We start from the raw sequence: 13445 nt of genomic DNA on the forward strand, positions 1-13445 counted from the left end.
GGAGGTTAGGACAAGCAGACACACCGGCACATCTTCCAGGAGGGAGGAGGTTAGGACAAGCAGACACACCGGCACATCTTCCAGGAAACACCACAACTCTTTACAAGCCAAGAGCACGCACAAACAAGCATTCTCTGTAACTCACTGAAGTCAGAATTTCATCCAGAGCCTTTGTGCCTAAAGTCCACAGCATCGGAGGGAACCTGTACCCAGGATCCCAGCCATCCAGCTAATTCTGCACAGCGCTCTACAACAGGGCACCCTCCCTGACCTTGAGACTGGGCTGTTAGCCCCTAATGGAGCATTTCCATAATTAGCCCTGATCTAAGTAGCTACATTTTAGGTCAGATCCTCAGACTTTTTTCTCTGCCTCCCTGCTGTGTGGCCAGAAGCCAGTCCCAACAACTTATCACAGGCCTTCAGTACCCAGGGAAAGGAATAAGGGCTCTCCATCTAAAAAGCAACAATCTCGCTAAGTTGCATGCGCAACCCACCAGAGGCCACGTCCTCAAAAAAAAAAAAAAAAAAATCAAATGATTCTCCCTTTCCCAGTAATGACCCATGCCCGTAGCTAAGTCTGAGGTGGGTCCCGTAGATCACCTACCTCACTGGGGAGGGGCGTGCTAAGTGAGGACATGGATGGTGTGTTGGAGGACCAAAAGGGGGAGTAGATATGATCATTTCTCATTGTATACACGTGTGACATTCTCGAGATTAAAAGGGGGGAAAATAAGAGTATTTTTTCTTTGCCTGCCACGAGGCAGGAAAATCCAGCAGCAATAACAATTCCAAATGAATTAGAAACGGTCTTTAACTTGACAACTGGGGGAGAAGTAACATGGTAACAGGTCCCACCTGGAGGCCCTGCTGTACCAATCAGACAAAGCTTTGCTGCAAGAATAATTTCACTTAGAGTTTTGATTAAAATTAATATTTAAAAGATATTTTAATGACTGTAAGATCCCAGCCTTTCTCAAATAGCGGCTGGTGTGTTCTCTAGTGTCAGCAAGGCTCTACAAGTAGAGGAGACCCAAACAACTGTGACCATTAACCAAAGAGAGGTCACATTTAGGTGTGTGACAGTTTTCTTCAGCCCCTTAAGCAACAGGTGAACCAGAGAAGGAAGGGTCCTGAGAAGCCCGGTGCTAGGAAGAGCACGTGTATTGTAGGTGAATGTGAGGGGCACGGGCCCAACCCCCAGACAGCTGCGCTGCACACACGCCTGTGGCACCTGCTTAGAGCGAGCTGCTGCTGCGTGGGCCTGGGTGGAGTGGAGACTGCCAAACTCGTTCCATCTATTTTCTTTTTAATAGAAAGCATTTCTGACCAGTGTGGTCGGTGAGTCCAGCGGGAATCCAAGGAGTGAAAGGTCACCGATTAATTTATCGTCTTCAGCCGAGGGAGAGCACGAGGTTGGGGGTAAGAGGGGGAGGAAGGGAGGGGGAAAAGAGCCCCCACCACCACCTTTTTTCTCAGTTGTAGCTGTAGGATCAGTCCTTTTTGGGGATCTTTAGGAATTATGAAAAATGAATCATGAGAAATAAAAAAAAAGCCCTACAGAGTAAAAAAGAATAAAATTATCTAACACCTCAGCTGCACATCATTATAGAAAACTGTGGGCTTTTTATAGGCATTACAGTAAGGCAGACAACCCCTCTCGCAGACTCAGTACGACGGATCAGTAATTGTTTTCATACACTTTAATTAGAAAAACTCAGATGGCTATGAATAATAATGGAAAAGAGAGACTTTTGCACTTGAAAGGTTGAAGTCAATCAAGTGTGAATGACGGCAAAAAAAGGGGGAAAAAAAGACACCAATTCATCAGCCCTCTGTTGTCTCGCTGCGACTTTAATCATAATTCCTGATTGGGATTCAAGAAGGCAGTAAGCAGCGGTTCTTTGTCTGCCTTCACCTTCCATCAATTAACTCTCCCCGAAATATAATCATCAACCTCACGTGCTCCTCCGCATCTTAATCTGGCCTCCAAACCTGGAACTCCTGCCCCATGTGTGTTTAAGGAGTGACTTTTATCTACACGCCTAGTCTCGTCTGCACTATGCCTAACCTGTCCTGGGGAGGCGGCATATAAAATTTAATAGGCAAGGAATCCCCAGGAGGCAAAGAGGAAGATCCCTGAAGGGAACTAAGGGTCTGTGTGTGTGTGTGCGCGCGCGCGTGCGTCTGAACCAGGGTTGATGAGGAAGCTGCCTCACTGTGTAGATCACCCGTGGGCCCCCATCAGTTCCCAAATGTTAGTATTTCCAGGCCTGTGTCTCTTCCTTCTTCTCTCAGTTTCCAGAGCTTTGCATCCCTCAGTGGTCACCTTGGCCGCCAATGTTTTCCAATCATATTTGGCTCTTGGACTGCACCGAAGGTTCAGAAGGTCACAGCCACAGTCTCTGTGGGCCTAGTATCTCAGTCCCTCAACTATGCAGAGTGAAGATCTGGGAGGGCTTTCTCTCCCAGCGGGTGCATCAAAGCATTGGGTGTACAGCAGGTCAAACCTGGCCATGGCCCAAGCACAGCAGCCATTCTACACATGGCCACATCTCTGAGACCCTGCGATAACTGGACCCCACCACCGACTTTTCTGCAGGCCACACATAAATACATCTCGTCTTGCTCTCTGCCACCTCTTCTCCTCCTCAAGTGTCTGCCCTCCAGACCCATCCACACCTCCAAATACGGCCAGTACAGCAATCAGCTCCGACACCTAGGCACATAGGACTGATTTTTTTTTTTCTGATGACCATTTTGTGGTGGTTTGAATGAGAAAAGTCTCCTGTAGGCAGACATATCTGAACACTCTGTCTCTAGTTACTGGTGCTGTTTGGAGGCTGAGAAGGTGCAGCCTTGCTGGGAGAAGTGCATCACTAGGGGTGGGCTTAGAGGATTTATTGCTTTATCCCACTCTGTTCTCTCTCCCTTATTCCCTTCCCCCCTCATGTTTGTGGTTGTGACCCCTCAGCTTCCCGTGCCCGCTGTCATGCCTCCCCGCCATGATGGAGCCATAGTAAGAATAAAAATAAAGTCACCCTCCCATAAGTTGCTCTTGGTCGTGGTATTGGTACAGCACCAGGAACTATGATACCTGCCTATGTAGAAATACCAAACACGTTAAGTCACATCTCTTGGCCATGAATATTTAAACAGATTCAACATTAAGACAGAGTTCTTCTGGTTAGGAAAGAAAAAAAATCAGTTGAGCCATTACTCCCCAAAAGACTGGCTTGGGCCATGACCCTCTGCTTTCTTCCCATCTCTTCTGGGCCAAATTAAGTATATTCCAGAATATGCTGAGGTGAAGGGAATGCTGGGAGAAACCATTGGCTGAGAAGTAGGTACTGAAAATCTGGAAGCAGAGGCTTTAAAATCTCCCTCACAAGTGAACAGACAAGGTTGGAAAGAGAAATGGGGCGTCCAACTCCAAGGCTAAAGTTCAATCCTCCCTTCTCATGTAACAGCAGAACCCAAAGGGTGTCACATCAAGCCAAGAGGCAATTCCAAGGCAGTCTTGAAGAGCCTTGGCTGACTCTGGTTGGCCATTTGTCTTCCACTCACCAGCCACCAGGCGGAATCTCTGCTTCTGCCGGCGAGATGCAGTGGCAAGACAGCGTTCCTGCTCCCAAGGAGCGCACCACCCAGAGTAGCCTGGGAGACCTCAACCTCTCAGGACGTCCAGTGAAAATTGCAGCCTCCAGGAAAAACATTTGTGAACACAGAGTACCTCACACAATGTCAAGGAACCAAAGGTTCCCTAATGGGAAATCTACGGACTCAGGTAAACCTCCCTCGGCCAACTAGACTAGGTATAGTTCATGACTATACCTATGTCTAACCTCTTCCTAGTTCAGTATTTTGGATTGTAAATAAATCCCTTTCAAGATTCAGTGTGGTGAGTGGACCCCAAAGAATCAAGGATGCATCCTGTATACCCAGGGTCTTAGGAGTTCTGGTTCCCACAACAGTTTGAGGAGATTGCTCCTGCTTGTCATTTCTTTGGGAAAACTGTGGTCAGACAGATTTACCAGCTGGCAGGTCATGGGTGTTGAAGGTCTACATAGTACGAAATCCATCACTCTGTTAAGGCTTGATGTGAGATTCCCCTCTGTATGTTGTGAATACCACTGGTTATTAAAGAAACTGTCTTTGCCCTTCACAGAGCAGAATAGAGGTAGGTGGGGAAAACTAAACTGAATGCTGGGAGAAAGGAGGCAGAGTCAGAGAGAAGCCATGTAGCTCCACCAGAGACAGATACTCGAATGGGTTAAATTAATAAGTAAGAGCTAGCCAATAAGAAGCTAGAGCTAACAGACCAAGCAGTGTTTTATTTATTTATTTATTTATTTATTTATTTATTTATTTATTTATTTATTTATTTATTTATTTTTCGAGGCAGGGTTTCTATGTGGTTTTGGAGCCTGTCCTGGAGCTAGCTCTTGTAGACCAGGCTGGTCTCGAACTCACAGAGATCCGCAGGCCTCTGCCTCCCAAGTGCTGGGATTAAAGGCGTGCGCCACCACCGCCTGGCTTACCAAGCAGTGTTTTAAATAATACAGTTTCTGTGTGATTATTTTGGGTCTGAGCTGCCGGGCAGCCGGGAAACAAACAAGTGGCCTCTTTACAACAAAGACTACCTCAAGAAAAGGAGCCTAGGTTAGATCAATATAATCAACACCTTCCATACGCTGAACATAGAGCTATCGTCTCAGAAACCCTGAGGAACTTGGCGACAGTCTTCACTGAGAGAGCATCCTCTGAAAGGGTAGCTACCCAGGTGACAGGTAGATTTGCCAAGACCTAGATTTCCAGGTAAGTCTCAAAGCCATCACTCTTCAGTGGAAACCAACACGACAGAGGGCAGAAGACTAGAAGCCTTAGGACAGATCTCCCGAGGCTTGGACTGAGTCACCCTCTTTGTCCTGGTCAATGAAGTACAGGCTCTGTCTCAACTAGGCATGAGCTTAAAACTTAGCAGAGCCTGAGAGCAGCCCCTCCCTTACGTCCTTCTCACTGCAGGCGAGACACGGCAGCAGTCTCTGCGGGACCTTGTCTCTGTCTATGGGTCGTCTTAAAAATAATAGCATACTGTCAAATTTTATTGTTTTAAGATACAGAATGCCATTCGTAGTCCAAGGCAAGCCTCCAGCTCATAATCCTCCTGCCTGAGTGCTGGCATGGAAATGACGTGTACCACCTGGCCTACTTTCAAAACAGTTTGACATATACAACTGTACAAATGTATGGGGCTCAACATGACGTTTCAAAACACATATACTCTGTACCGATCAAATGAGGGTCTTGGCATATTCATCTCCTCAAATATTTATCACTTCTTCAAGAAGCATTGAAAGGCTTCTATTTGAAATATCTACTGCTTTGGACGGCCGCTGGCCTACTGTGCCAGAGGACACTGGGTTGCACTTTTCTGTCCACCTGTACCTCTGAATTCACTGGCCAGCCCCTCCACCTCCTCCCCACCCGTTTCCCTTCCAAAATGGCTCCTACATGGCTGTTTATAGAGTTATTTATAACGCCTAAGACCTACACACACACACACCCCAACAAAACTGTAGGCTACACTAACATTTATGCAGACCAGAATAAAAACATAGACCAGAGCCAGATTTAAAAACTGAGAATGAGAAAGGCTGCTAAGACGGGGTGACGAGGGGGTGACGAGGGGGGGTGGCGAGGTGGGGGACGAGGGGCGGGGGACAAGAAACACAAATAGTTATACACGTGCATGTGTGTATACACAGACGAGAGAGCTGGGGAAGAAAGAATTGGAGAGCATAGCTTCATTAGACCCCGAGAGGCAGGCAGTGGCAATATACCAAGGTCACTTCTAATTTAGACCATCTAATTGGCAAACAGGCTCCAAATGGCTATCATCTCACAGGGCTTGGAATTAATGAAGCCCGATTATTTTCATTACCTTCCTCTGAGACGGAGACAGTGAAAGAGCTGATGCGCTGGTGGGTGTGAGAGCCCCGGGGCCAGGGGGAGCAGAAGAGCCCCCTTGTGGGGGAGGGGGGAGCCTGCCCCTGAGATCCCCACATGCATGGAGTGGAGAGAGTCAGAGATGCTGTTTAAAGATCACAGGAGACAAAACTATTGTCCCCAGAAGAGAGGCTGAGAGAAAACCCCAGGCGAGGCAGGGCCAGAAACACAGGAGGGACATCTGGGCGTGTATAAAACACGGAATAATGGTGGACCAAGAAAGAGGAGGAAGAGGGAGGGCTACAGGAACAGCAGATAGGTCTACAGCAGGTTAGCAGCACCCCTAAGGAAGAGGGAGGGCTACAGGAAAAGGTGTTCCTGGCTCAGCCTCACTGCAGCTGTGAGGTCCCATTTTGTTAAGTGATTAAGGAACAAAGAAAATGTCCCCATATTAATGATCTAGGAACCCAGGGCTATGTCCTGTCACTTAGAAGACACTGATCAATTAGAATGATTTAAGAGTATTGAAATGCCTGGTGGGTGGTCTTTCCCATTCTTATTTAGGGCCAAGAAACACGTGTCCCTAGGTGCTCATCCTCCTCCACCCCCAAAGAAGGAAAATACAGGGACAGGGTAGAAGTGCCACAGTTTCCCTCAATCTGAAGCCTCCGCGGGTCTGGGAATAAGACCTGGTTTCTTGAAATCAACATGGGGGTGGGGGTTGCCTAGCCAAATGCAGAGAGGGGCCCTTGTCTCATTCCGCAGCTGGAGAGATCCTCGGTAAAAAGATCCTCTTTGGGCTGTTGCCACCAGGCCACGCAGAAATGAGGGGCTGTGGGTGCGGCTTCCACAGTGGAGGGCCGGGGCTGCAAACCTTGCCAGCCGAGAGCATTTTCCAAGCCCTCTCATCAGTAAAAAGAAGGGGACCCATGGAAGACATAGATATGAGATGCAGAGCATAAGCAAGCAGCTGTTACCATAGCAACAGACATATTAGACACTGCAGGTTCCTGAAAGCTGTCTGATAAGGTATTATTAAATGAAGCCTCCTCAAAACACTCTCCACTTACAACGGAACGGAAAGACACTGCGCACAAAGTCACCTACTTCCATTTATCAGGGCAGAATTTACTCTCAGATGGACTGAAACTAAATACAAGCCACTTCCTGGGACTGAATAAAAATTCTTCAGAATGCCTAGCTTTAGATACTCTGGTTGTGTCCTGCATCCACCGGGAGATGGTGCATCTGGAAGCCTTTGCCAGCGTTTCCTATTCTGCAGCCAAAGCTGCCTGCTGGAGCTGCTCTGCTCACTGCCGTTTGCCTTGCTGTCCAGGATCCGAGACACGGCACGACTTCCTCCTCTTGGAGGCTGAGTGAGCAGACACGCTGGCTACCCCTTCACGGGAAACCCAGGAGGCTGACTTGGTGAAGGGACACCCTCATCACACTGCTTTCTGAGTGCCTGCTCCACTTGGCTACGCACAAACAGATAAACTGTCAGGAAGCCTAACCAATACTTTCCCAGGGCCAATTTTCTAATAAAATTACTGTAAAATACCCTTCAGGGACAGGATTTGCAGCCACAGGTTCATTAGCATCACTTAGTTGAGGAACGACTGCAAATTCTGTTCTAACACCAAACTTTTCACAAGAACAGCTCTGGCACCGGGCCAAGACTAGGAGCCTCGTCATAAACGAGGATTCTGGGTTCACCCTAGAGATTGGCGGCAGACCCCCTCAGTACTCGTGGTTCATCTGCTAGGGATGGAGAAGGAAACACATCACTTGTGAAACCATCCTCACGATTGGGAAGAACCGGTCCCTGGGCAACACGACTCTGGCTTCCCAGGCAGACAGCGGCACATTAAAGCACCCCCACACCGTGCTTTGAAGTGGAGGGAGGCACTTAGACACTCGCATCTCTCATGCATCCTACGACTTTCAGCTTCCCTTCACAATCTATTACCCACCGATACCAGCAAACTCATTTCCTGGAACCAGCTTGTTTCCCATAATTTGCACACTTCTCAGAAACGTCTAGAAAACATCTCTATTGTCTTTGGAAAACGAGGCACGTGGGGTTTCTATGCAAAGTATAGGGTTTGAGGCAGTGGTTTCTCCTACACAATCTCACCAACGGGGGTTCGAGAACAAGCCAGGCAGCTACTTCTCCCAGGGTATCGCGTGTTCCCTGACACTGTCATGCATGCTTTTGTATCTGCTCACTGTGACCAGGAGGGCCCGGAACAGGGCTTACTGAGTTTTAGTGTGCTCAGAGCAAGCTGGAGTGGCTGTGGGCTTGTTTTCATTGCTCTTTAAAAGGCTGAAAATCACTTCTCAACAGAGTGCTATTTAGTGGGTAATGTCTAGAACTACCTGAGAGAGTGGGACCCAAGCAACACCGCAGTGATAACTGCCCTTGAAGATTCCACTGGCAAAGATTCATAGCGATCATGAAAATTATCACTTAAAATTTGCCTTTCTGGTTCTGTTATGAAACAGGACCACCTAAGCTGGCTGGTGGTGGTGCACACCTTTAATCCCAGCACTCCAGAGGCAGAGGCAGAGGATCTCTGTGAGCTCGAGGCCAGCCTGGTCTACAAAGTGAGTTCTAGAACACCCAGGTCTACACAGAGAAATCCTGCCTTGAAACACCAAAATAAATAAAACATAAACATGAACAACACTGAGTATCTGGAATACAACTTACATAGTAGAGGGAGGAAAAACTATATTTTATTATCTAATGTATACGAGGCATGGAGATTACTTCAGGTCCATAGTTGCTATACTAGATTCATATTCAACAACAAAAACAACCGTCCAAGCAGAAGAAAAATGTAGCTAAGTAAAGAGAATGATTATTTCCCATGCCTCTTCTTGTTCCTTCAGTTCCCAGGGTTCTAGGCATGCAGAAAGTGAGATGAGGCCCGGGAAAAGCCCTTCTTATTTCCACAGCTGGTGGGAACTGCCTGGGAAACCTGCCATGCAGAAACCCTCGCCTACCCAGGAGGAAAAGCCAATCCACTTACAGAGAATCTTTCCCTGGGATTTGCCAGCCTATCTGAAAATGCCCATGGAAAGTAAATTCACGCTTGAAAGCTCAGCCTATGCTATTTTAGAGTTTTCCATTGGCTGTTTCCTGTTCTCTTGGTATGTCAATCATCACGACCAAACATCCTTACACAACATGACTCATTAATTTTACATAACCAAATGGAATTGGAGATGCCCTCAAAGTGATGGGCCTCCAACCTGCCCGTTCAACATGGGCCTCAGAATGGACTACGTCTCTGGGAATTTCCACACGAACCATCAATTGTGTCGGCTTGTTCTCCCACTGCTGGACCAATGCTCTGCTGTTTCTCCCACAGTGACCAGAAAGGACTTTCCTAGCTGTCCTAGCATAGCCGAAAGTATGACATTGCTACCAGGTACAGTGTTTTAAAGTTTTCACACTATGGTCAGTACTGATCTTTCGGCCATGTCCATGAGGGCCATTAAGAGTTAGCCTTTCAATGCACGCGGGCACAACAGACCCATGTCCAGATGTAAAGCCTACACTCATGAACCAGCATGTCATGTCATAGCCAAATGGATGATTTTCCTCCTCTGAGAACAACTTGAGAAGGTCCCACACTCCAGCTTCATACCCAGAAGTGAAACACGTGGGTTTGAATCTCAGCTGACAAGTGACACACGGGGTTGAGTGACTTTGTTAAGACTCAGTTTCCCCATCTGTTCATGGGGATGTGTCAAAATTCTTCAAATAGAGTTGGCTTTGAGGGTGAGAAAGGTCATAATGAATGGGGGAGCCAGACAGACCATGCAATAAAGACCTGGAGACTGAACAATGACCTCTTGAACCGGGGCCACAACCCTGCCACACTGACATCAAGTGCAAGATGAGAACAGCAAAACCTTGGTCACGGAACTAGAACAATTCCCTCACCCTGGCTTTCTTGGCCAACAGACAGATGTTGCTCATGTGATTACCTGGCTTTTGACCTCTGAAGGAAGGAGAAGCACAGGCCACCTTACCGTCATAATGAGCTTCTCCACGCAGTCGGGGGCCACACTGTGGAGGTGGGTAAGGTGCAGCTGGAGGTGGATCTTGTTGTTGAGCATGTCTTGGCACAGGGGACAGCGAAGCATGGGCTGCACCGAGTGCTGTGTCATGGCGTGCACTCGCAGCCGGTTCACGTCAGCGTTGCTGTACTTGCAGTAGGGACATTGGTACATCTGTGGGGACACACCCGCCACTCAGACTGAATCCTCTGTTCCCTCCCAGAATGGTGTCTGGTCCTTCCCCAAGCACCATGAAATTCATTCCCACCAACATCGAAAATAACCACACCCAAACAGCATTCACTCCCATCAACATCTACGGCACCCCATGCAGCACCTAAAGCCCTCCCCCACGAAGGCAGACCCCTCTGGCCTCACCTGTTCTGGTTTGACCTCTTCTGATGTTTTTGGCCTCTTCGAAGAGGGTGGAGTCTCGGAACTACCTGGGAAGGAGATGCGCTTGGAGGTTGCAGGAGACTCTGTCAACTCCTTCTCTGCCTGACTGGACGGCACTAAAAAAAAAAAAAAAGAAAAAGAAAAAGTATAAGATGCAATACCGCAGCCAGAGCAGGTCATCTGGAGGGGGCTTGTGCTGCACTCTGGGATAGCACAGGAAGGATGGCTTACCATGCACGCTGGGAAAGTCCTGTGTGTTTCTCCCCGTCTCACCCCCACCCTGCCCCGTGAATTCCTGTTACTCCCTTAACAACTGAACGTTGAACAGAGAAGGAAAGAACTTCAGTAAAGGGCCCTGGTGTCAGGCTGGTCTAAATTCAGTCTCTTCCAACGTCCCACTATCTAATCACAGCCTGCCGCATAAGAGGTTGGGGAGAAAGGGACAGGTGGTGAAGTCTCACCAAATGCTTCACCAGCCTGAGGACCAGATACACCATAGAACTGAACAGCTATGTGCTCCCAACTATATGGTCGCACTTCTGGGGATCACGACATTGCCACAGGCTCAGTGGACAGCTGCATATTAACATGTTAACACTTCAATCCAGGTTCAGTGGTTTGCTTTGGGGGGTAGGTAACTGAGGAATGCAGCGAGAAAGGGCGTGGCCTCGAGGTGTGGCTGACTGAAGCAGCTCTGCAGAAGCTCAGGGTCTTCAGAATGGCTGGAAAGAGGCCAGTGCCCTTCCGGCTCACAAACCATTACAAGCCTTATTGCCCTTGCCTGCGCTGCTAAAAGCCAAAACAAGGCCCCCAGACAATATATGCAGAAGGGCACATGAAGCTTGAATATCACATAGTAGGGACAGAAAGGCTGGCAGAAGGATTTGCAGGAAGCAGAGAGAGGGACCTAGGAGATCTTGGTGAAGACATAACTGGGCTCAAGGTTGAATGGGGAGAAGAAGGGCTCCTCTAGAGCAAACAGATTCCTCTGTGGCTGGGTTGCTCATCCAAATCCTCCTTGCCAACAAAGTATGTGAAATTCCACTTTTCCCACAATATTGCTTAAAGCAGTACGGAAAAAACAAAACAAAAACCAAACCGAACCCCAAACAAAACAGAAAATGGGAATCCATATTTACCAGTGGTGAGGTTGTAAGTTAATATATTCATTACGGAAATGAGGTTCCTCAAAGAGAAATCAACTTGAGGTTCCTCAAAGAACTAAAAGTAGAACTCCCGTATGCCCCAGCTAGTTGTTCCTGGGCACACACCCGGACAAGTCCATACCTGACCACCGGGGTGTGTGCATCCTGGTGTCTATGGCTGGCTGTTCACTAAAGCAAGGGAATGGAACCAACCTAGCTGTCCATGAGCAGGTGGATGGACAATGGAAATAAGGTACATATATAAAATGGGATGCGATTCATCGCCAAAGAAAAAGGAACTCACAAAATTCACAAGAAAATAGATGGATTTAGACCGTGTAATATTAAGCAAAGTCATCCAATCTCAAAACCAAAGCTATACATTCTCTCTCACATGCAGATCCGAGCCTGTAACCTGTATGTGAATATATGTGAACAGATGTATGTGCAGGTACAGAGTGAGGCGGGAAAGAGAATAATAAAGGTAGACATTACATAACGAAGGGCAGGATGCAGATAAAGGACACATTCATCGCCATGGAGGGTGTAAAGCTACCCGTCTTTCTATTTCTAACTCTGTTATGGGTTTTTCAGCCTTCTGTAGCGGCGAAGAGCAGAAAATGCAATCGACAGCAAAAGTAGGAAGTGAACCCCCACCACCACCACCACCACCACGCACACAGCTTCAAAACGGCTGCTCCAACTGTGACGTTGACAGCCATGTCTGGACTGGGTCTGGGCAAGAGCTTGTGTGAGTGGCTGCCGATGCTTTCCATCTGCAAGCTCTTTGAAATAATTAAAAAAAAAAGATAATTTTATATAAAAAACTGAAAATGTGCATCACTGCCATTACAAACGATATGCCTCAGCATTAAGTCACTGTGTTAGAAAGCCCAAGGTGTACTCCGGTAAAAGAGATTTCTGTCTCACTCTGTTATCTGACATGTACTTTCCCTTTATATTTGACCTTGAAGCCGCTTCTGCTGTGGACCTGAAGGTACTGTCATTATAGAGGTGTGCTTTCTTAAAAATTTGTATTGTATTAAATTTTCTTTACTTATTGTGTCTGTGTGTGTGGGGGGGCACATGCTTGCATCATGCACACGCGTGTAAGTGAAGACCAGAGGGCAGTTTGCTGGAGCTGGTTCTCATCTTCCAACATGGGGGACCTGGATTTTGAACTCGGGTTGTGAGGCTTGTTGGCAAGTGCCTTTGCCCACTGAACTGTATACTTCAATAATAAATTATTCTTAAAAATAAATTTTATTCATTGAAATCATAAGGCCATAAATTTTTTTTTGAATTGCCAAATACAAGAAATATTCCAGGAAGTTGAGGCTCTTCCCAGAATGTATATTTTGTGACCTTTAACCCTGGTATCTTGGTAACCTGGTCTCCTGAAGTTTGTGGGGCATCTATTATTCAAAAAGTACAAGGGCAGGCATATTACACACAGACCCCCCCTCCTCCTCCCAGCACAGATTCATAACAGTATTTTAATCTGTCTCGGATCGACTTCAAACCCATTCTGCTCTTAATGGGAGTTATTCGTTTTCAGCTGAAAGGTGATACATGACGGCTGGATATTTGATGTGATGGACTGGCTGCTGATTAACTGGGTGCTGTAACATAGTCCCCTGTGGCCCATTTCCCAGCTCCTGGCCCCCAGCAGGCCCTGGAGTGTCACAGCCCCAGCACGAACACTTCCCCAGCTGCAAGAGTTCCTTCGGCCACGAGCAAGTTCCTCATCCACCCCCCACCCCACTATTCTTCAAGTACACGCTACAGACGGTGAGCGGAAGCCACCGATGATATGCTCTTTACAGGCTTGCTGCCCATCCGTTGCAGGGTGGCTGACCCCCGACCCCCACTGTTAGAGAAAACTGG

At 47.6% G+C, this 13445-nt stretch overlaps 1 protein-coding gene across 3 annotated transcripts in view; it reads right to left on the reverse strand.

Moving 5' to 3' along the window:
* Window positions 1-13445, reverse strand: part of Zfhx3 (zinc finger homeobox 3) — a 628106-nt gene that overhangs the window by 17235 nt on the left and 597426 nt on the right. For all 3 annotated transcript variants that reach the window (XM_026778321.1, XM_005345704.3, XM_026778324.1), the window contains 2 exons: window positions 10396-10529; window positions 9991-10191 (listed from right to left, as the gene is read on the reverse strand). In XM_026778321.1, the coding sequence (XP_026634122.1) occupies window positions 9991-10191; window positions 10396-10529 (335 nt within the window). The remainder of the gene's footprint in view (window positions 1-9990; window positions 10192-10395; window positions 10530-13445) is intronic.

Source organism: Microtus ochrogaster, chromosome 4, assembly GCF_000317375.1.
Source record: "Microtus ochrogaster isolate Prairie Vole_2 chromosome 4, MicOch1.0, whole genome shotgun sequence".
NCBI classification, from domain to species: Eukaryota; Metazoa; Chordata; class Mammalia; order Rodentia; family Cricetidae; genus Microtus; species Microtus ochrogaster.